The 25,206-nt window shown below is 44.9% G+C and overlaps 1 protein-coding gene across 2 annotated transcripts in view; it reads right to left on the bottom strand.

The window, feature by feature from the left end:
* Nucleotides 1–24,602, bottom strand: part of INPP5A (inositol polyphosphate-5-phosphatase A) — a 1,526,322-nt gene extending 1,501,720 nt beyond the window's left edge. Inside the window, exon 1 of one of the 2 annotated variants that reach the window (XM_069239762.1) lies at nt 24,051–24,602. In XM_069239762.1, the coding sequence (XP_069095863.1) occupies nt 24,051–24,125 (75 nt within the window). In that variant the 5' untranslated portion in view covers nt 24,126–24,602. The remainder of the gene's footprint in view (nt 1–24,050) is intronic. The other variant, XM_069239763.1, reaches the window with a different exon arrangement.
* Nucleotides 24,603–25,206: the final 604 nt, after the last annotated feature.

Below are 25,206 nucleotides of genomic sequence, written 5' to 3'. Positions count from 1 at the left end.
GGAAATGGCCTCTCTGCAGGGTCGCCCCCAAACTTTTTGCCTTCCTCCATCCCTTTTTCTGACCTCCTTTTTGCTGGCTTTAGGACTCTGCACACTTTACCACTGCTAACCAGTACTACAGTGCACATGTGCTCTCCCTTAAAACATGGTAACATTGGTTCATCCCTAATTGGCATATTTGATCTACTTGTAAGTCCGTAGTAAAGTGCACTACATGTGCCCAGGGAGTTTAGACGGAATGCTACCAGTGGGCCTGCAGCACTTAAGCAGCCCCTTAACCATGTATCAAGCCTGCCATTGCAAGGCCTGTGTGAGCAGTTTCCCTGCCACTTCGACTTGGCATTTAAAAGTACTTGCCAAGCCTTAAACTCCCCTTTTTCTACATATGTCACCCCTGAGGTAGGCCCTAGGTAACCCACAGGGCAGGGTGCTGTGTAGGTAAAAGGCAGTATATAAATGTGTGTTTTATATGACCTGGTAATGGAATGCTCCTAAATTTGTTTTCCACTGCTGTGAGGCCTGCTCCTTTCATAGGCTAACATTAGGGCTACCCTCACATACTGTCTGAGTGGTAGATTCTGATCAAAAAGTGGTAGACATGTCATATTTACTATGGCCAGAATGGTAATACAAAATCCTGCTGACTGGTGAGGTTGGATTTTATATTACTATTTTAGAAATGCCACTCTTAGAAAGTTAGCATTTCTCTCCACTTAAAATCCATCTGTGCCTAACAGCCTGTCTCCAATCCACATCTGGGATGGGCTGGTTGACAGCTCCCTTGTGCATTTCACCCAGACAACCACAAAAAACAGGATGCTCAGTCACACTTGCACACATATGCATACTGAATGGACCTTCCTGGGCTGGAAGGGTGGAGGGGCTTGACACTTACATTTCAAAGGCTAGTGGCCTGCCCTCACAAAGGACTGCTGCGTCCCCTACTGGGACCCTGGCAGACGGACCTGTACTGAAAGGGTACCTTCAAAACCAATCTTTGAAGTCTCCCCCACTTCAAAGGCACTTTCAGGTATATAAACTGGGTCCCTGACCCTACCAACTCAGACACTTCCTGGGACTGACACTCTGAATCAGATCCTGCAACTTGCCAAGAGGAGCTGCCTGGCTGCCCAAAGGACTCAACTGGACTGCTTTGCTGTGATGGACTGCTACCTTGCTGGCCTCTGGCTCTGCTGAGATGTGTTCTCCAAGGGCTTGGTTGAGCTTGCTTCCTGAAGTCTCAGGCCCAAGAAGACTTCATCTCTTCCAAGGAACTCCATGTGCTGCGAAAATCGATGAAAACCTGCCAGAATCGATGCACAGCCTGCCTAGTGGTGAAAGAATCACATCGTTGACCCAGAACGAAGCAGCCCGGTTCCCCAAGTGGAGATCAGGGCAGCACCAGCATTGCGACCGGAACTTCGACGCACAGACCATCGGATCAGCACATCGCCGAGCTGGAATGACGCAGCCTGCCTTCCGGTGTGAGGATTTGACGCAGCGCATGTCGCGTGACAGAAACTCAGAAGCATCATCCACCAGATTGATGCAGCACCTGTTACTTTGTCCAGCACGCCCAGCATTTCCATGCATCGGCCCTGGACGTCAAAAGAACCCGCATCGCAAGGAGGATTCAAGCTTGCGTGCCGAAATTTGACACAAAGCCCTTGCCGCGTGGAAAAGAATCAATACATGGTCTGACGCACACCTTCTTTTTTCCACGCATCTCCTCCTCTGCGGTCTTCGTGTGTATAATTTTGACGCATACCAGGTACATTGTGCACACAAGAGACATTTGCTGCTTTTGAAGGACTTGAGACTCTTCTTATCATTGCAAAAGTGGTATTTCAAATTGTATTTATCAAAGCTTGACTGTTTTGATATTAATTCACTCAGATACATATCTTATATTTTTCTAAACCTGTTTGGTGTATTTTTGTGGTGTTTTCACTGCGTTATTGCATGATTTACTGCACAAATACTTTATACCTTGCTTTTTAAGCTAAGCCTGACTGCTCAGTGCCAAGCTACCCAGGGTGGGCACAGGATCATTTGGATTCTGTGCTACTTACCCTGACTAGGACTGTGGTCCCTACTTGGACAAGGGTGTATACCTCTGCCAACTAGAGACCCCATTTCTAACAATTGGTCTCCATGGCTTTGGGTGTAAAATAAGGAAGACAATGTACATGAACAAAAGGTATTGAGAGAAGTAAGGGAAGTGTGGCAAAATAGGAAGGGAAGCAAATGTTCTTGGTATTGGAGAGGCTAAACATTCATGGGCAATTGACCACCATGTGCCTGGTGTGGTGAGACATTAACAGATCTTTTTATGGTGGATGAGTAAGCACGAGGTAAAAGAAAATTTCCATGACAATGGCATACAGATTATAAGAAAACCAAAATGAGCAGGTGACATCACCATTAGCTGTAATTTAAATGGAGAAACTGAAAGGCTCTACGAAGAAGTGTGATGAGACAGACACTACTGGGTGGCAGCAGAGAGAGCAAAGACGATGAGCAGAACACTAGAAAGCAGTAGGAGTGGTAAGAGGTCAACAATTTTATTGGCTTGCATTTGATTTGAAAATTGTATCAGCATGGTAAGGTAGATGATATTGTGGAAGCAGAAAGATGAAGTGTGATGAGATTAAATATTATTGTGAGAAGGATGAATAAAGTTTTATAAATGAGGGTTGTCTCAGTGGAGAAATGTTAGACGCTAGAATATGTGGCTTAAGTAGGCTGCAAAGAGAGAGTTATCATAAGATTTAACTTAATACCAACCTCAAGTAATTTCCAGAAAAATGTAAATATAGAGAGAAGGTAGTAGCTATTTAGGAAAATTGGTTCTGTGGTCATATTTTTATATAGCGGGCGGATGAATGAAGATTTAAAGCATCCCGGATAGGTGCCAAAGGTGAGGGAATGGATGAAGAGGGCGAAGGCACATGTCAGCACACTAGGTGAAAGGACCAGAAGTCTATTTAAGTATAGTAATAAAATGGCCTGACACAGTACATGACAGTTTAGCAGATCAGAATATTAGGTCAATAACACAGGTGGAGTGTGAAAGAATTAAGCAAGATGGGTCACACTGGAGGTCATAGGGTGGAGTGTAAAAGACTGGGGTGGAGTCAAGAACTTGCTGAAAGTTTAACCAATGATGGGTTATTTTGACAAGATGTACAAAAAGAAGTCACCAGCAGTAACATTACACAGGAAGATGCTTAAATAGGGAGAAGAGATAGAAATTGACAGGGAATGGTAATGATAGTGGTGAAGGCAATCAGGGGTTAATGTCGTACATACATTTGGCCAAATAAATGGCATAAGTAAGACTGCTAAGAGCCAAGGTGTAGATGCTGAGGTTTTCCTGTGGTTTACAATTTCCTCCATATGAGCAAATGGAAGTGTCCTTAGTGGGGGCCCTGGTTGTGAAGTTGTTTATGGGGTGGTGGAGAGTAAGAGATATTGAGATTTCACTACTGAAAGTGTTGTAACAGATGCAATATCTCTGGCTGTATGTGCCAGAACATCAGGGAAACAGCGGGAAGAAGTAACCCAGAGAAGACATCTGGCATCTTAACAGCGTGGATGATTTAGAATTGGACAATGTGTATACTGGATGACTGTTTACATAATACTATTTGAAACGCTGTGCATGCTTTGTTTTTTTTAACATTGCCACTTGACAATGCCGAAAATGAAGTGGTTTGTCTTAATGATAAAATTAAGTTATGTGTTTTTTTCATGGTACTGCAGTCAAATTCAAATCTGTCTTACTTTTATATCCAGGTCACTGCAAGAACTCAAACTTTACTTTATATTTCGTGCAACAACAAAGCATATGTTAAAAATATCATGATAAAAGCTAATAATACATACTGAAATCTTCCCAGTCTAGCCCTATGGGAAATCCACTAAGCAGCGCAATGAGCAGCAACGCACATATACGTTAGTGGTTGCTGGTAGAAAGCGTTACATCACTGCAACGCTATAATTGCTGAGAAATTAATAACCTGGGATAACTAGTACAAAACACCTTTGAACAAACATGGTACAATTCTAATTTTGTTGTATAATAGTGGCGTTTCGAGCTTTGCAATGGGAATTCTATATTCACTAAATGGGGTTGTGAGACCAGTATTCTGCTTCCTGCTGTAATGTCTTTATTTCTTGTGACTGATTGGTAATTAAAGAACCTTCCCACCGCTTGCTAAGTAGTAGAGGTTCAAACAGACTGACGAGTGTGCTAGAGCAAATATATTAATTAAAAATGATTAATGAATGTTTATGTATTTTGAATAAAGAAAAATTTTAGAAAATGATTAACGTATAAAATAATGTGCACGTTTCAAAATGTGCCCTCGGAGAGCGATTACTAAGATTCACAAATGTAACAATAAAATGAATAACATGTATGAAATATAGAAACACATATTGAAATAATATAGTAACATGTCATATTGAGATATATAACGAATATTTTGCATTATATTGTAGAGCTTAACTTAGCCGAAGATGTGGTCTAGTTTTGCCAGGCCTGTTGCAGAAGCTGAATATTAATGCTGAATGTAGAAATGCTGATGTGCTGAACTGACCATGAACCGCTCAGTGTTTAATAAAATCTGCTCAGCTAAAATCCTATGCGTGAACCGACAGACAGGAGATGAGGGAATCAAAATGTGCTTCAAGGACTGTGTAAAGCATTCAGAGTGTACTTTCCCAGGACTTGAACAATGGAGACACTGACTGGAGAAGAAGATGCAACAATTTCGATACATTACGAGCCGGATGATGAGGACATCGTACAGTGAACCAATCAACTACATGGGAACTATGTAATGTTAGAATTCATAGATTGGAAAAACAAGGACTATTGGATAATGCAAAATCGTGTGATTAATTGACCAATTAGGAATTGGTGGACAGTCTGGGTGACTTTGATATAATGACATGAGAGAAGGGAAGAGTTCAGATGTTAGGCGGATGTCCAGAGAGAGATAGAGATAGAGAGAGAGAGACTAAGAGATCAAAGAGATTCGAGATTCTATCATTGGGCTCATGCTCTTGAGAGCATGATGCGATGCTGATCAATTGATGACCTGAAGACAAAGACTGACTTTGTTGCTGATCCAGATCGTGGATAGATAGCTATGACTGTGTGACTGAATTAACTTTTGTGCCTTTTCTTTCTAAGTACCAACTGCGCTGTTTTTATATTTTTTCTCTTAGCTAGATGTTTCCTAAATTCATGTTCTAGATTGTTTTTCGCGTGAAGTCCCACATGCTAATGCTAATCTGGGTTAGATGAGGTTCCTATTCTAGGACATTGATTTATACAGTGACAAATGGTTGACGGACTGATTTGCTGAACTCTGTTACTCATGCTGACGTATTCACCTTTGATTTATATGCTGGTTTATGCTGAAGGGTAAGAATGTATTCTTTCTCAAGTTCTGATTAGATTATGTTATTGGTTAGTACTAATGAATTAATTTTGATTTGATTGAATAAAGCTTGAATTAACCTCATAACTTAGTATTGTAACTAATAGAGAATAAAACAACTAAAACGTATAGTGAGTTGTGGTTATTCATGACCGGAGAGTCATGGGGTGCTATATTTCTGTTTCATTAATGTTGATGACTAATGTTTATTGAATTGCATGTTAATCATTAGAGTGTCTGCCATTAGCCTAGATAGGATACTCCATGTGAATCTGAAGGTTCATCACCCATACACGTCCTCTTGTAAGTTTACTTACTAAGGACCAGGCGCGCTGGCAAGTATGGTAGTGTTCTGTTTCCTCAGATGCTGGATCAGAGGGGTGTTTGCCAACCAAAGACCAATCAGATAAACTGCTGTGATAGGAAACTGAATGTCAAACTAATTCAGGCCATCTGAAGGTTTAGATAATCAAGGCAATATGGGGTCTTTAGCAGAACGAACCATGCAACAAGTATATGTAATTTCTTTGACTGCAAAACTGATCCGGAGGGCATTAGATACAATATGCTTTCATCCGGGGTTTAGTCGAGCTATTCTCCGGAAAAACCAAAGCCCAATTTGTGCTGCTGGTTCCAGCTGGTCGGCACCACCCATTTCCTGGACCCAGACATATTTTCATCAACAAACTTTGCCCCTGTGCAAGAGAGAGAAAGGCAGAGTAGAAAGAAAGAAGAACCCAAAAAGAAATCAGTGATAACAGCAGAACGCAGAGGTGAAAACGATTCTGCAAAAGTGAGATAGAGAAACAGGAAGTGTCTGAAGTGGAAGAAAGAGGCATGAGGTGAAATTAAACCCAGGCCGCCGTAGTACTTAAAAACCCAGGCTTTCTGCAACGCGCGCCGCAGGCTCCTACAAATCGGGCCCTCTGGCACTTACTTAAAAAAAAAAAAAAAAAACTAAGTCAGCGCTACATAATATATACAAAAAATAGGCGGGGACCCTGAGGAAATATGGTGATAGTTGAACTGTAAAGAGTTCTAGGAATGTAGTCCTATTTTTATCCACAGCTGGATGGAGTCTGCTGCTCCTGGTTCAAAGTTTGAAAAGCGTATTATTTCTGTGCAGTAAAGATGATGGCACGTCGTCACTGATCTGTATTTGGGCCGAGAGCAGGAGGTGGAAGTCTGTGAGCTGCAGGACAGCTATGGCCCTTCGTTTTTCGCTCATAAACGGCTGTGAGCGCGCACTTGCTGTTCGCGCTGCGTGCTTCATGGAAATCTAGATTTTCCGCTGTGATAACAGTGGAAACCTTTATTGTAGGTCACTCGACTAGCTGCGTAAATAGTTTCCAAATTAAAAAGGAAGCAGGTCGCGTTTTACAACAATGAATCTGAGCGCTATATAAACACGCAGTAAAGTAAACATTTTACAGCGCTTCGTGTTTTATGTCTTTAACAGCGAGTACCTGCCTACATCCAGTGACGAACCAGCAAGCATATGCACTGGAAAAGCAAACACTCTGAGGAAAACACCACGCAGCAAGCACTTCTGACTGACTTTACAAAGTGCTTTTCCTTCCAAGTGTACTCTACCTTCTCAGGGGTCATCTGTAGCAGACTTCGCATCCGAGTCTGGCGGCGCCTTCCCCGCCTTGTCTGTTAGGACCGCTTAAGGAATGTGTAATTTGCGTTTTACACCTGCAGCAGATGAAGAAATTGACCCCGAACAGTGTTGAGCATGAGAGCTGCTATGTTTCAGAACTCTTGCCTTCCACCCACCAAAACACGTTTAGTATCCCACAAAAATGGAGACACATCCAGCGTTCCCACGTGCAGTGCAAATCATTTGCACGACGCATTCATGTTCCAGGGGTTAAGAGATCCTGTTGAAGAACGTTGTGCCACAATATGAACAGCAGCTACTTGCATGATATTGTTTTAACAGTTTATATGGCGGAAAAGCACTAGGGTTGATTAAATGATGCTGCAAAAAAAGCCAAATTATGCGGCACATGCTCTGCCAGCATTACTCTATTATTGTGTCACTTTTTATTTTATTTTATTTTTTATACACGTGTTAACTCTGTTTGGGCATAGGTTGTACCTATTCAGTACCAGTTTAATAGCAATAAGGTACACAATGGGTGACCAGTAAACATTTCCAAAGGGCCTTTCATTGTCCGGCAACCCGAGTTTTTGCGGTTTCAGTAACTTTTGAACCATTTTGACCTATAAACATTTTTTTGGTGAAATTTGTACGTCATGCAGCAGATAAATAATTATGTGGCAAATGCGGAAGATCCATACTCATGCCAAAAAAGCCGTGGCCGCACAATTCCTGTAGTCCTCAGTATAGAATGCTTTACATAATAGCATCCACGACTTGTCAGTCAGTACCTTACATCAAACAAGAAAACAGTAATAATGTGTGGAGACGCGTAAAATAAAATGAGGTAACAGGAATAATTAAGGGCTTGTTGTGTAGTGGAATTCTCGTTCAACATTCGAAGAGGGCGGTTGGAGCTGGACGGAGGGAAGTGCCAGAGGTGGGCGAGGGATTGATGATCGTTTTCGAACCTACAGACGTGATTGGAATAAACTCATACCTTATCAGATTCGCTCTTGCGTTGTCACCATCTTTACATTGGCTACGAGCGCCTACCTCCGCCTCCATATCACTGGGGTACGAAGACGTCGGAGGGTTGAACCCACAATTTTTACGGAAGGCGACTGTTGTTACTTCAGGTGACTCTTGATATTATAATGGGTTACTTTGTAGTTATAACCCAATAATTTTGTGTACGGCGTCTTACCAGCGCGTGCAGGACCCGATTATCCGGTTTCAGTTGCTGCGCATGCGCATGCAACGGACGAAACTCCTTGGGCACTGGTCTGCGTCAGAATAACTTTAATTTTGGAGCAACCCCCACCGCTTGTGGAAAAAAACGTCAAATCACGTGGCGGCCATCTTGGGGGTAGAAAATACAAATTGTATTCTTTGAAATCAGACACGTTGCATGTCAAACTGGAGATTCTTCAATATTTCCTTTCCTGTGAAGAATTCTACAACAAAACATTAATAATAAAACAAACAAAATATTTGTCCACAGTTCATTGGGTGTCTGAAGTCTGAGTATACATTGTGAATTTACCCATGGCCACTAATACGCAAGTTATAGTGCCACCTCCCCCGTTTCTTGAACAACCAGGGAATCCATCTATTTCTTGGGATGAATGGATTGACATTTTTGAAAATTATTTGGTGGCACTGGATGGTCAGGATTTGATACCACTGAGAAAAAAAGCTATTCTTTTAAGCACTCTTGGCCAGGAGGGTCAACGCATATTTAAGTACTTACCTCCAATTCTAGGACAGGATGGCCACCCGAAAGGGACGTGTACAAGGAGGTGAGGAAAAGACTGGAAAAGAGATTTTCTAAAGAAGTCAACATTGTCATGGTGAGACATACATTTTATACTCAGCCACAAAGATCAGAGGAGAGCATCGACGAATTTGTTACAAGGTTGAGAGAGTTATCCACTAAGTGCCAATTTGGTGTGATGACTGATTAATACATGATCAATTAATAGTTCAGTGTCGTAGCAAAGAAATGCAGGAGAGATTATGGGCAGCTAAGAATCCATCTTTGAAGGATGCCATTGATATAGCAAAAGTCATTGAACAATCTGAATATTGTATGAGGGAGATGGAAAAGAAAGAGAGGGTGTTCACTGACAGTTCTGATACAAATACAAATTGTATTATGAAAGAAGGCAATGACATTTTAGCAAGTACGAAAGGTGTGCGTATGTTCAAGAATAGCACTAAGAATAACAATGTGAACAAAACCTATGGTAAAATGTGTACAAGATGTGGGAGTAAGTTTCATAATATAGACTCAAAATCATGCTTTGCTTTGGTAAAGACTGCATGAAATGCGGCAAAAAGGGGCATTTTGCACGCATGTGTAAGACTGGTGGAAAGTCTAGGGTAGGTGTCATACATCAAGATTGTATAGAGGAGGGTGAAGAAGTAGATAGGGTCCTGTCCATAGAGAACACTGGTCAGGAGAAGAGCAGGGTCCTGTCCATAGAGAACACTGGTCAGGAGAAGAGCAGTGTACATAGACCACCCAGGCCAACGGCAAATTTCATGGTGCGTGGGAGAAGTGTACAACTGATGATTGATTCTGGTTCCTTATATAAAATTGTGCCCCAGAGCATGTTCGTCAAAGAATGGCCTAAAGTATGTCTTTTACAAAAAGATATAAATCCTAGTGGGTATCAGGGTGAAAAAATAGATATAATTGGTTTCATGTTGACTAAGATAAGGTTTGGTGAAAGACAAATTGAGGAAAAGGTCTATGTGGCCACTAATGGTCCACCAATTCTGGGTTGGCACCACCAGTATGATTTGCACATCGGATTGGATCCCAGGGCAGATGATAGAGTCATGATGTTACAAGACAATACCCTAAATGACATCTTAGAGGAACACCAAGAGGTTTTCTCTAATAAAGTAGGAGAACTTAAAGGGTATACGCACAAGATCATGTTAAGGAAAGATGAGGTCCCTGTGCAGCATAAATTGAGGAAGGTCCCTATTAAGGCAAGGAAAGAAGTAAAAACATTGATTTGTGATATGGTACAGGAGGGCATCATAGAACGAATTGAGACATCAAGTTGGATCTCCCCAGTAGTTATCACGAACAAGCCAGATGGTTCTATGAGGTTCTGTGTTGACCTCAGGTCACTCAACCAAAATTTAGTGGTGGATAATTACCCATCACCCAATATTAATGAATTAATTTTACTGCTGAGGGGTGGAAAGTATTTTTCCAAGTTAGATATTAGAAGTGCATATCACCAGGTCAGATTACATGAACAATCTAAAGAATTAACGGCATTTATTACCATGGATGGGATTTTTTAATTCAATAGGGTGCCATTTGGATTGGCCTCTGCGGCAGGTGTGTTTCAAAGAATAATGAGTGATGTGTTTGAAGGGGTTGATAACGTGATGTATTTTCAGGATGACATCTTAATTTTTGGGGAAACTTTGGAAAAACACAAACAAGTACTGAACTGTGCATTGGAAAGAGTTAAGAGAGCAGGTCTTATGCTGAAGAAGGAAAAGTGTAAATTTCTAGTAAACGAAATTGAGTATTTGGGATATACCCTCTCAGAACAGGGAGTCAAACCTAGGAGGAAGCTTTTGGAGGCCATTGAAAAAGTTCCACCCCCCAGGACAAAGAACAATTAAGATCACTCTTGGGACTCATTGAGTACTACTCCAAATTCATAAAGAACTTTGCCGATAAAACTGAAAGCATAAGAAAACTTTTACACAAGGGGCAAAAGTTCCAATGGGAAGATGAACAAGAAATTGCCTTTCAGAACATAAAAAAAGAAATGTGTGAAGCTAAAGTATTGGTACCATTCAATGTTTAAGCTAAAACCATTATAACAGTGGATGCGAGTGCAATTGGGCTGGGGGCTGTCCTTTCACAGAACTCTGACAAAGGAGAAGTGAAGGTGGCATTTGCCTCACGATCGTTGACCAAATCAGAGCGGAATTACTCTGTCATTGAGAAAGAGACATTGGCTGCCTCGTGGGGCATTGAGTATTTCAGAACTTATATTTGGGGACGTAAAGTAACACTCCGGTCTGATCATAAACCATTGTTGAGGGTACTATTACCAGGGGGAGCTAACAAAGTGTCTCCACTTCTAGCCAGATTAGCTGCAAGGCTACAGGAATATCAATTCACCATTGAGTACATCCCTGGATGGCGTAACATTCAGGCAGATTGTTTATCTCGCTTACCTTTGAATTGGCAGGAGGTAGACGAACAACGTATACAGGAGTATGAAAATGAGGGTGCGGTTGCAACTGTTGAAGACGTGCTAGAATGTGCTCAAGGCGTGGTATCGCGTGAGGAGTGGTGTGAGGAAATGGAGAGAGACGAGGTGATGATGGGAGTTATCAAATCGATTGTGAGTGGAGAAAGGAGAGAGAGTACATTGAGTCTTCAGGTTCGACCGTATGTGAAGGTCCTGGAGGAGTTGTATCTTGTTACGAAGGACATTGTGGTGAGGGGTGACATGTTTGTCCCTCCGGTGGGTGTAAGATACAAGCTTTTCAACAAAGCCGACGACATCATCGCCCCGCACCTCCAGACCGTCATAAACTCTTCTTTTTCTTCTGCTACCTTCCCCGAATGCTGGAAGCACGCTGAAGTCAACGCCCTACTAAAGAAACCTACGGCTGACCCAAGCGACCTGAAAAACTTCCGCCCCATCTCTCTTCTACCTTTCCCAGCCAAGGTAATAGAAAAGACCGTCAACAAACAGCTGACCACCTTCCTGGAAGACAACAACCTGCTCGACCCTTCACAAACCGGATTCCGAACCAACCACAGCACGGAAACCGCCCTCATCTCAGTCACAGACGACATCAGAACCCTGATGGACAACGGTGAAACAGTCGCCCTCATTCTCCTCGACCTCTCGGCTGCCTTTGACACCGTCTGTCACCGCACCCTAATCACCCGCCTACGCTCCACCGGGATCCAAGGCCAGGCCCTGGACTGGATCGCCTCCTTCCTCGCTAACCGCTCCCAAAGAGTTTACCTCCCTCCGTTTCGCTCAGAACCCACCAAGATCATCTGCGGCGTACCTCAAGGCTCATCGCTCAGCCCGACACTCTTCAATGTCTACATGAGCCCCCTCGCCGACATCGTACGCAAGCACGACATCATCATCACCTCCTACGCCGACGACACCCAACTTGTACTCTCCCTCACCAAGGACCCCGCCAGCGCCAAGACCAACCTACAAGAGGGTATGAAGGACGTCGCAGATTGGATGAGGCTCAGCCGCCTAAAGCTGAACTCTGAAAAAACGGAAGTCCTGATCCTCGGCAACACCCCGTCCGCCTGGGACGACTCCTGGTGGCCCACGGCCCTCGGCACCGCACCGACCCCCGCAGACTACGCCCGCAACCTCGGCTTCATCTTGGACCCTCTTCTCACCATGACCAAGCAAGTCAACGCCGTGTCCTCCGCCTGCTTCCTCACTCTCCGCATGCTCCGCAAGATCTTCCGCTGGATCCCCGCCGACACCAGAAAAACCGTGACCCACGCCCTTGTCACGAGTCGCCTGGACTACGGCAACACCCTCTACGCCGGGACCACCGCCAAACTCCAAAACCGCCTGCAACGCATCCAAAACGCCTCGGCCCGCCTCATCCTCGACGTACCCCGCAACAGCCACATCTCCGCACACCTGAGACACCTGCATTGGCTCCCAGTCAGCAAAAGGATCACCTTCCGTCTTCTCACCCACGCACACAAAGCCCTCCACAACAAGGGACCGGAATACCTCAACAGACGCCTCAGCTTCTACGTCCCCACCCGCCCCCTCCGCTCCGCTGGCCTCGCACTTGCTGCCGTCCCTCGCACCCGCCGCTCCACGGCGGGTGGGAGATCTTTCTCCTTCCTGGCGGCCAAGACCTGGAACTCCCTCCCCACCAGCCTCAGGACCACCCAGGACCACTCCGCTTTCCGGAGACTCCTAAAGACTTGGCTGTTCGAGCAGCGATAACCCCCCCTTTCCCCCCTAGCGCCTTGAGACCCGCACGGGTGAGTAGCGCGCTTTATAAATGTTAATGATTTGATTTGATTTGATTTCAGATTGGCTCACGAAGGTCATTTAGGGCAAACTTTAACAAAAAAAAGACTAAAAGAAAAGTTTTGGTGGCCAGGGATTGACAGTGATGTCAGTGCTTGGGTTGAAAGGTGTGTTGATTGCGTGGAGAGTGAGAAGAGATTGAAAGTAGGCAAACAAAGTATAATGGGATCTATACCGGATCCTGGTATAGTGTGGCATACTTTATGCATGGATTTCATTGGACCTTTAAACGGTGTTCCATGGGATTTGAGGTATGCTTTAGTAATGATTGATGTCCATTCGAAGTGGTTGACAGTAAAATTCATGAAGGAGATTACTACTAGAGCAACTATAAGGATAATGCAGGAAATATTTCACGAAGAGGGTTGCCCAGTGAAACTTATTACAGATAATGGGACACAGTTAGTGTCCCATGAGATGGAAGGATTCCTCAAACAGTCAGGGATTCACCATTCTCGTACTGCATTGTACAATCCACAGGCAAATGGCATAGTAGAGAGATGTAATTGGATGGTAAAAGGAGTCATCAATATGGCAATAAGGGGTGGCAGAAATGTACGTACCATGGTAAATGATCTAGTGTGGGCTTATCGTACTACTGCACACAGTGCTATGGGTAAGATACCTTTTGAGAAAATGAGAGGCAGGAAAGCATGCACAAAAGTTAACCCACCATGGTTGTCGTCAGTGTTAGAAGAAGGGGGTTTTATCCAAAGAAGTGCAGGAACATCACTGTCAGTTTGGGAAAAGGATATTAAGAAGGGAGATCTGGTGAAAATAAGAACGGGATGTACAGAAAATAGTTTTATGAAATTCCGGGGACCATATGTAGTTAGAGATGTACGTGAGTTTCATGTTGTTTTGGAAAATGGTGAACGGTGGAACAAGAGGAGAGTAGCTTTGTATAGCAGAAGCAATGGAGATGGGAAAAGAAAGGTGGACTCTGAAGGATGGGATCCAGATGAGAACAGTAGTTTTTTACTCATGAGTGATGAGGACCTATTAAATAATAGAAGTGTTGATGTACATTTGAAGAGGGCGGTTGGAGCAGGATGGAGGGAAGTGCCGGAGGTGGGCGAGGGATTGATGATCGTTTTCGTACCTACAGACGTGATTGAAATAAACTCATACCTTATAAGATTCGCTCTTGCGTTGTCACCATCTTTACAGGGCTTAATTGGGTGCATTGAGAGAAAGAAGGAAAAGACATTGAGCCGTTGATAGGGAGGACTAGTGATGCATGAGAGGCAGGTGAGGGGTGAAACATTCAGCAGAAGAAGGGAAGAGAGAGAGCAGAAAGGGGCAGTGAAGCATAAGAGGGAGAGGAGGGGTGAAATTTCGAGGAAGAGTCGGTGGGAGAGGCGAACAGAGAGGTGGATGGGGACATTCGGGGAGGAGAGGATGGGAGGTGAGGGGGCGTTAGCCTGCAAGGAGAGAATGGGGCTGGGGGAACAATAGGGAGGCGTGAGGGAGTTAGAGGGAGGTGGGAGTAGCAAACCGTGAGAGGGGAAAGAGGACTGGAACTTTGAGCGAGGGGCAGAGGGGAGGAAAACAGAGGTAGAATAGGAAGAACACTGGACGGAAGGGAGGTAGGTAAGGGGGAGGAGGCCGGGTAAGGAGAGGACAGTCCGGAGGGAGGGGGCGAAAGTGAAGGAATCAGAGGGGGAAGAGGTAGGAAAGGAGCAGCCAGGGTAGGGAGAGATCAGAATAAAAGGTTAAGAGGGAGGAGGCGAAGGTGTCAGGAGGGGGTGGGGAAAGGGGGAGAGTGAGGAGTATCAGGAGGGTGGGTGTTGATGGACAGAGACCCCTATTCCTTCACAAACTTCAGGGAGGGCTACCTTGTATAGATAGGCTAAAGAGAACTGGGGCCAGAATGGAGCCATGTGGAACCCTCACAGTAGGGAGGCTCTTAAAAATAAAAAATAAACCCTGCCTGCAATCTTTACAATTCAAGAACACTTGCATAGAAATGAAGAGAACCACTTTCGACTGCACTTTCAATTTCAAAACTCCATTTGCAAAGGGGAAGCATTCTCTTATGCTTGATTAGGCCAACTATTACAGGGAGTCTGAGCAAATCGAGAAGGCAGGAGTCATCGCCATGCAACAAGTGTCATCCAAAGCTTGTGATGAGGCTGTTTCAATGTCATAACCCATTCTTAAACCAGCCTGATAAACGCTGAGTACGTTTCCAGCATTGATGTAATCTGTCAGTTGTAAGGAGACACATTTTCCTGTAGTCTTTCTTAGTCAAGATAGGTTGTATATACAGCAGTAGTTTGTTGACCACTTCGGGTCGAGGTTAGATTTTTTTATTTTTAGTATAGGAGTGACATTTTTTTTTAAGGATGTCTGGAAATGTTTCTTGGCGAAGGTAACAGTTGATGATTTACTTAGCAAATAAGGAAAAAAAGCTTTGATGATCTTCACTGGTATGAGGTCATTGAAGTATATGGCAGTTTTTAGATTTTTTGTGGTGATGATGAGGTCTTCTTGGTTGACCAATTTAAAAAGATTCCACCTACTTGTCGTCTTAGGCATTATTTACATAGGATTACTCCTGAGACTGGTGGAGACATGAATGGAAATTATTTTGTTGCTGAAGTAGTCCAGGAATGTTTTGCATTTATTGGGTGAGAGATCTTGGGTGGGTTTGGGAGATGGGGAGATGCTGACAAAAATGAACTGGACAGCAGAACTAGATTTGGTAGCTAAGGTGTCCCGCTTGTAGTTCTTTCTTAGAGTTTAGAGTTTCATGCTGGGTTCGAGAATTCAAGAGTTTAGTTTAGACTCACAATTTGAAGGGTCTTGGATGTTGTGGTTTCAGTTTCTGGGACGCAACTGTGCACACTGCAGAAGAGCGGACTTCATTGTATGTGTCAGGCATGGTGGTATCATTGTCATTTTGGGAGTGACACAGCAATTTTTGGAAATAATATTAGTGGATATATTCCAGAATTAACGTTTCCAGATTGTGAGTAGCTGTGTTGATGATGTGATGATGGGATGGAGGAGAATGAGTAGAAATGGTATGAACTGACGGTCTGACAAGTCAATCTCAATCGGAGCACTACAATGAATCATGGAGGGATTAGCAATGACAAGATCAAGGATTCAACACTTGTTGTGCTGCAGGTGATTAAAGAAATATAAGGAGTTAATATGTTTGCATTTTTTCATTCCCTCAGTCATTGATGACGTCTCCATGGTAAGTGTTGTTTTGTGAAAGCATTTAGGAGAAGGCAATGTATTTACTGATTTGCAACTCAAATTCCACTTTGAAACTAGGAGTGTTGACAAATGATTTGTAAAAACGTGGATCTAAAAAGGGTGGTTCTGGATCACAACTGAGACATTCAAAGGTGTGGAAGGATAATGTTGGGGCCAGAGAGCATTTGAAGAATGTTTGAGAATGAATGCAATACCACCATCAAGTTTGGATTATCTTTCTTTGCTAAATATCTCCAGAATTTTGAGAGACAAAGGAGTTTAGAATGGGGTTGGTTACTTCATTCAGCCAGGATTCATTGCTATGTAAGAGATCCTGGTTGTTAGATGTGAGAAATCAGAAACAATCAGCATGATGGGTGCTTGCTGACCTGGGGTTGTGAACATGGCATGATATTTTAGAGTACAATGGTATTTTTGGAGGAGGGGGCAGGGTAAATGTTGGATGTAAAGAAGGTTGATGGTGAATGTTCTAGTAATATGCATTGGCCAGGGACGAGACAGTTCTCTGATCGATGGTATGAGGTGCTGTCTCCGAAGAAGACAGATGTTGCGGAAAGGAAGTGGGAAGAATATAGAGGGACAGGGAAGACCATAGAGGGATCGGGAAGAGCATAGAGGGATTGGGGAGAGAGGAGAATTGGTGAGTAAAAAACGGTGTCAGAAGATCCTTTCACAGAGGTTTATGCATCCAGAGTCTGATTTCACGACACAGAGTCTTAAAGAAAAGAGAGGATAGGCGGGGGGAGACGTAGACAAAGAGTTAGTGGAGAGAAGGAGAATAAGAACAATTAAATATTGCTGTACAGGAGTCTAGTTCTGTGCCCGGGTGAGTAAGGAAGAGGGATTAAACAGTAATGCTGTGGAGTACAGTACTGTGAGTGATATATTGAGAACAGAGAAAGGGACGAAATTCGTGCTTGATATGCAAGAGGGTCGAGTTGAGAGACAGAGACTAACAAGTTAAGAAGGAACTGAGTTCAAAGATTACGTGGCTGTGCTTGTGACTGCGTAGAGAGACGTGGTACAAAGGAAGTCCGTACAAACAAGGGGCGTGAGACGAATGTCAACCAAACATACAGATATTCCATATTTATGTAAACCGAAATGTATAATCTTATAGTACCATAAACGATTAAACTAAAAACGAAAGTCTTTCTGTAACATTCACTTCGCGAGTAACACTGTCAAAGGAAAAAGTAATGAAATTCATGTTAGTCTTGTAACAATTACATCCACTATAAAAAATACAAATAAGTTATTTTAATATTTTGGAATTTCTTCCTTACAAAGGTGGCTTCTTCATGTCTGAACAAACATTTCTCTCGGTTTCTTCTTGACACAATTGACTGCAAGAGGTCTTGGTTGTGTATTAATTCTGATGAAAATACAGGGCGACCACTACGGTTAACCACTTGTTTCAAGGGATGGGAAGTAGAACAGAACCTTAAGCAAGTCACCCTCCAGCTCAACCTAGAGGGTCTAGTACATGTTCACTTCACTAACCAACCACAGACTCCACAGGGCTCCCAGCTGGAGGACAGCCCGAAAGCCCGGGTTCCTTTACATTAAGTATTAGGAATACATGCAAGGTTTTACTGTTTAATCTTTCTGGCGACTGCTAAAATGGCCGCTATGCCAAGACATGATTTTGACTAGGTGTGAGTCAAATTAAAGCTTCACAAAAATATGACTTGGCGAACTGATCAGGAGCAGTCAATAATCAGAAGCCGTAAGATGCCCAACAGCTTCAAATAACATCACCCATAGATACGTTTTGCTGCAAAGGCCAAGGTGATAATGTTTCATGGACAGATCTGTGGACTGGAAACAGATTTACTTTTTACAAGGGGTTCACAGTGTTCCGTTTAAAGAGTGGGTGCAAAGTTGGAGCTGTCCATAATACACTGTCTAAAAACACCTTGTTCTGGTCAGAATGATATTCGGTATCTCCAAATGTCCCACAGACCAGCTGTCCCCGGAACTGCCAACAGAGCCCAGATCTCTATTGTGCAGTAGGGATTACTGCACTGGCTACAATCGGTAAGCAGAGGTGCCTCCATAATGTACAATATGGCTGTTTTATTCTGCCACTCTCATCAATCTTTCTCTTGCGCCCTAAATGTTATCATCACGTAGAAAACGCCCGTTGTCTGCTGTTAGGCTTCTTATTCCAACTCCCTCCCTCCACCTAGAAATTCACAGATATCCGTATTTACCTCAACAGCTCTTTCCTATCTGCTCCTCTTTCCACCCAGTTGGCACAATGGGCCTTCCAACTATCAACACTACCGGGCACTGTACATCTGCCATGCAACATCGTCACAATATCACTAAGGCTTAGCTCTGGGCATACCAGGATCAAGAGCTCCATGTGATCCATGCTGGCATGTCTACTACATCATTCAGATGTCAGGGCGCACTGGCGGTTGGACAACACGATGCTTTACTTCTGAAAGTGATCTTTAACCTTATAAAAAGAATACTTCAAATAACGCATACTCATATTTTACTTTGGTATTCAAAAAATAAGAATGTTGTTTCATATGAACTCCTACCTAAAGCTACAGTGACTAGAACAAAGACTGACAGTAAAACAATGCAGCAAGTTCAAACTCTACCAACCTTAAAGATAAATGGTCGGCAGACGCCCCACTCAACACACATTACTAGACACCATGATGGAATATATCTTCAAGTGTCCCAAGCAATGCTAGAGAGAACTTAAAGAGTACTTCTGGAATCAGAGGGAAAATCAAACAAGGAGCAGAACCCCATGGTTTAGATGGTGTTGTTGCTCTATTTGGCTACAACACATACAAGTGATTCAGTCATTCTAAATGAAACTCACCACATGCTCCGCTTTCTATGAAGAGGTAACATGCTCTTATTCCAACCCAACAGCGAAGCATTTCACTGGTACAGACCGGACTGTATTCTGGTTCAATGTACTTTCATTTGTCATCTGTGGCATCCCTCCCTGATGCCTCCCTCGTAAAGGTATGGTCCCTATAGACCTTCCTAGAATGCAAGACTCACAGACTATCATACCAAGTGCTTATAGCTAGTGCACTCTGCAGTTCTTTTGGTGATCGGGTGAACTAATCTTGCTCCCCATGATCATACTTCGGTAATCCCCCACCACTTGGGCTCATGCAGTGTATCAGTAGGGTGACCAGTTATCCTGGATTTCCTCAGACAGACCGGGGGAGCTATTTGCTCAATTAAATAGTGATAAATACATGCCCTGCTTTTTGGGACAAGGATCAAGTCATCCTGCAAAGCTGAACTGCAATGTATGCCCTCGTTTCCACAGACCACTTTAAAGTCTGAAACAATGACGTTTTTCTTTTAGACGGTGCAGCAGGAGGTCAAATACATGTCCCCAGCAGAAGGGAGACAGAGTTGGGTGGGTAAGGCGGGCAGGGGACACAGGATGGAGATCATGCCATAGCTAATGTTATGTAACTGTTGCCTTTTAAATAAAGAGTTCAAAAGAGCAAGAGTGCTAGAATAGTTTTAAGTTTTTGAAAGCCACATTCAGTTGTGTGCCTATATGCAAGTATATATTTTTTTCATTGTCAGTGAACAGTTAGCCCTCCTATTTCTGACCTGTGACGACGTTTGCTTCTCAAAAGATGGTCACCATAGAAAATCCCAAAGGTCGCTTTGAACTGATGTAAGACTGCTTCCTCTCCCGACCCTCGAAAGTCTCCCTTCATAAGCACTCTAACTCAAGGGGTCTTTCATGCTCTACCATGACCAGGGACGGCTTTTGAGCGGTGCGACCGCACCGGGCGCTGACCTCCAGGGGGCACTGTGTTTAGCAATTACTTACGAAACTTGCGATTTAAAAGCACCTGCTGAAAAGTTCCTTGTGCGCTTAGCCTTCAAGAAACAATTAAAATGTCAAGATACCTCTTTTAATTAATGTTCCTGCTAGAGAGAGAGATGGGAGTTTTGCCTAGTGGCAGCTTTGACTTAACAAAGTAGTGCAGATGGTTAATAGTCCTGCTGCAAAAAACAGAACTATGGGTCATATTTAAGAAAAGTGGCACTGCATACAGTGCTGCGCCACCTTTCTTGCACCCCTTAGCGCCGTCCTAACGCCACCATGTGTGCGTCATATTTAAAATACGGCGCACCATGGCGGTAGTTAGGGGACTAGAGTCAGAATTTTTTACGCTAGTCCGGTGCTTTGCAGGATTAGCATCAAAAATGTTGACGCTAATCTTGCAAAGCACCCAGAGGCCCATTGTAACCAATGGCAGCCTCCTATTAACGCCTGCTCGGAGCAGGCGTTAAAAGTACTGGAAACAAATGACACAAAGAAATCTGACAGATCTCTTTGCATCATTTTTTGGTCCCCCTAACAAGGGGATGCCCTCTTTGCATACATTATGCCTGGCACAGGCATAATATAGCGATAAGGGGTACAAAGTGGCGCAGCGTTTTTGGGCTTCTAATACCACATTAGTGTGAAAAAAATGACAATAATGTTGTGTTAGAATGGCACTACGGGCTCTTAAATATGCCCTTATGGCAGTGCTTAATTTGTGCTTGTTGTTTCCATTGCGGAGCACCAGCACTTATTTTTGAGGGCCTGTGCTTATTTTTCGGCTTCAAGCACTTACTGCGAGAAAAAGACAGATATGGGAAAGAGGGAGGAAGAGAAAAAACGAGAAAGCGTCACAATGGGTAAAAGCAGAAATTTGCAAGAGAGAGCTGAAGGGGTAGGGAGTGCCTGTAAATGGATTGAAGAGGCCAGAGATGGCGTCAGGATTATGCTGCCTCTGTATTCCGTGTTCACACATTTAATTGCAGCAGCTGCGTGTTTAAGAGGAGGGCTTTGGGCACTGGCACCATTTTATTTACAAAGTAAGCACTGCCCTATGGGCATATTTGAAAAAAGTGGCACTGCACACAGGGCTGTGCCACTATTCTTGTGACCCTTAGCACCCCCCCACTAATGCCACCATGTGTGCGTCATATTTAAAATATGGTGCACCATGGCGGTAGTTAGAGGACTAGCGTCAGAATTGTTTATGCTAGTCCTGCGCTTTGCAGGATTAGCATGAAAAATGTTGACGCTAATCCTGCAAAGCACCCAGAGGCCCATTTTAAACAATGGATGCCTCCTTTTAATGCCTGCTCTGAGTAGGCGTTAAAAGTGGGGGAAAATAATAATGCAAAGTAATCTGTCAGATTTCTTTGTGCCATCATTATGCCTGGCACAGGCATAATGTAGTGCAATGGGTTACAAAGTGGCGCAATGCATGCATTGCGCCACTTTGTAAATATGGCGCAGCGTTTTTGGCCTCGTAACGCCACATTAGCTCCAAAAAAAATTACGCTAATGTGGCGTTAGAATGGCGCTAAGGGCTCTTAAATACGCCCCAATATTTTAAGTGGCTATCTGACTGGATTAGTAAAGCCAGCCTTTACAAGTGCTTTAAAACACATGAATGTGTGTGAAAGGGGAGCGATGGAGAGATGAAGGGCAGATTTGCTGGTGGTAGTGAGTGAAACGGAGGAGGAGGCCATGGGGTGGGGGCGCCACAATAAACTGTCGGCCAGGGCACCAGCAGTCCTAAAGCCGGCCCTGACAACGACTCGTCAATAGAGCTTACTCACGGAAGTCGCCCACCGAACACACACTGCTCTCTTGACCTTTCAATTAATGCCACCTATCACAGAATGCTTCTGTGCACTAACTCCAGCCCCTGGCTGGAACCACTTCTGCGCATAACTAATCTGGCCTATCCTCCAATCTCTAACCCGAACTCTGTTTACTCTTCCTGATCCATTTCGTTTCCTAACACCCATAATAGACTTTTCTATGCACCCACTTGACATGCTTTTGTGTTCACCTCCTCAAATGTGTACTTCTAACAGTTGCCCCTCTCTTTCTGCACTAAGCAGAAGTTATGTTATTCTGAAGCCACGCTACCTCCACAATATGACTTGCCCAATGAGCACTAACACAATGTTAATCTTAAAAGCGCCATATATCTTCTTGAGCTCACTTCGAGCACACGTCACCCAAATGTTCGCCCCATAAAAGCCCACACTTTGTGGGAATATAAATTCTGTTCCAGTGCAGCTTGGTGTCCGCAGACACTTCACCCAGGACTCCTTTCCATACTGTGGGTGGCCCTCGTATCCACACACGCTATCACTGCTCACTTGGCAACATCTTGCCGCTGCACGTGTACCCCATTCAGCACTGTCCAACAGCTAGCGCTTCATAGCCTTAAACGTGTCCATACAACACTCTCTCCCCTGAATATGTACAAGTGTGCGCACACACACATACACACCCCGCCACATGCTCATACCAATCCCGCATTCTTTCACCTGCCACGTGCTTACTCACGCACACCTCCAGGCACCGCTCTTACGTGTACAAGTAATCTAGACCCAGTGCTATCTAGCATAATCACAGACACAGCTCTGGGCTCTTTCTTGCAATGCATACAGTTCTCACTGGGCATGGTCGCTGCCTACACACGCACTCTCTTAACCCAACTTCCAGTGGTCCGCACACCACCGACAGGATTACAAGACAGTTTGCCAATAGTAGTTACTCGCTCGCACAAGCACCTCACCAGCACACAGCTTCTGCTCTCACATCCGACATAACTGTATGCCTGACGTGGGCTTCTCACTCACACACATCCTGCCGGTCAATGTCACCGACATACAATGTTGCTAGGTGGGCGGTCGCTCACACAAATGCAGTTACTTCACTTGAAACGCACACAGAACACAGCCCCCCCCCACCCCCCACCCACCCACACACACACACACCCTTACGCGCCATCCACAGCCCAGCAGCACCTACTGGATAACATGAAGAGCTGATGGAGATCCCGCGGTGCACTGATGATAGGCCGGCACACATTCCACATTAAACTACAACAGGAAGAAAATCAAAAATTCTGGAAAAAAAATCTAAAACCCTGCTGTCTAAACTCACAGTCCATCTCACCTGACTAACCCGGCCTGATTAAAATGACAATAAAAGCTGCGAGTCCGCTGCAGCGTTTACAGCGCTTAAGCAAATTACTTGCAGACACCGCCTCCAATAACTTCCTTGTCAATATACACTCTCGACTCGACGAGTGTTCTTACACGCGCGTTCACGCTGTGCACTGTGGCCTGCACACTTGTGTGCTTGTTCCCAAACACGTTTTCCTTAAGCAGTCTTGGCCGTGCTCTCATCATCCTTGTGTGCTCTCTTGCCAACATCGAAGCACTCCAAGTATGCTGTGCAGAGGGCACGTTCTTCCTGTACAGAACTCTTAGACGTGCTTTAGTAGTGTTTTTAACTTCGTACTCAGCCTAGATACACACTTTAAACCTGCGGCGTACCTACTACATGCACCATGCACACTGTGCCACCTTGTGTGGTCTCAATCTGGCATGATCTATAGTCTCGTTTACTGTCTCTCCTGGAAGGCTCCGTGCACTCGGCTTCTTCCTCCTCCATGCACTCCCCATGACACCCCCGCCCCCACCTCCAGCGTGAGAGGGCCCGAGTGCAGCTGCCGCCCTCACCCCGCTGACCTGACCCCTGGCTCGTCGGAGTAAGACACACAGCACAACAGAGCGGTAGCTGTCAGAGCACAGCACCCTCGAGCAGGGTAAGAGCAAGGCGAGCCTCGCGGTACTCACATCATCGAACAGCGTGCCCACGTTGGCCGTCACCAGCAGCATCCCGGTGCCCGAACATGCCCCCTTCACCGCCATCCTCCCACAGACACCTCGGGCAGCAGACGCGGGAGCCCGAGCAGCGCGGTGCACAGCTCTCCGCAGCCCTCGCCAGAGCAGCGTCAGTGCCGCCGGGGAGAGCCCTGAGCTTCCAGGTGGGAGACCCAAGGAGGGAGAGCCCAGGAAGGGAAGGAGATTCCAGGGGTGGGAGAATAGCCCGGGTGATCGCGGCTGCTTTGCCCGCGGGTAGTGTCTGTCCGCTGGTCGAGGCTCCGGCTGCCCCTAGTTGTCCCCAGCCGTGAGGTACCTCCCGGTTCCAGGAAAGTTCTCCCCACTCCTGCAGCCGCAGCAGCCTGCACATTCCCTGTTCATCATTGCAAGTTTCTCTGGTCGTCGCTTCTCCTCATCAGGGGAGGAGGAAAGGGCTGTGGGGCGGAGCCTGCCCTGCACCAAGGAGAGCCCTTCCGTGGGAAAAGAACAAGCACCGGGCGGGCGCGCGCGCGCGGCCGCCTGTGCACGCGCCGAGCAGATCCGGCCTTCGCGGAGCGCGCGCCCGCATGCTTCCAGGGACACCGGCATCCTTTCCCCGGAGGTAGTACACGTGACGTCAGAAACGCTCTTAAAGGGCACTGACAGAGTGCTCGAGGAATCCCTCTAGTGCTGCGGAGCACGAGAGGTTCGTAGCCTCGAGAGACATCGTTGACCTGCTGTCACCAACCCTGTTATTCTCCCACGAGAAGTGTGCTTCCTGATTTTACCTTAGCTTTTACAAAAATATGCAAATGTTGTCGTGCAGACAGCATTCAGGCCAGCATCTGTGAGGGAGACTTTGCAGCAAAGAGGGTTCAATTCGCACATTGAGCGATTTTGTTGTATTGAAAGATACGTTACAAGGGCAGTCTGAAACCTGTGTTTACATACAGTAAACATTTTAGCTAAAAACATGTGCCCCAAAAGGAGAAATTGCGTATACGAGGCAACACGCACAACCTGCAGGTGGTTCTCCTTTCCCATGTCACTCTTCAGATGAGGAATGAGCATTCACGCCTACAAAACCAGGCAGGAGTAGCTTTGGAACAATTTTCGGAAAGGGGTGCTGGCCTTTGACAACGTCATTGCA

The sequence above is a fragment of the Pleurodeles waltl genome, chromosome 6 (assembly GCF_031143425.1).
Source record: "Pleurodeles waltl isolate 20211129_DDA chromosome 6, aPleWal1.hap1.20221129, whole genome shotgun sequence".
Classification (NCBI taxonomy): Eukaryota; Metazoa; Chordata; class Amphibia; order Caudata; family Salamandridae; genus Pleurodeles; species Pleurodeles waltl.
The sequence above is the reverse complement of the archived record's forward strand: the minus strand, read 5'-3'. Positions and strand labels throughout refer to the sequence as shown.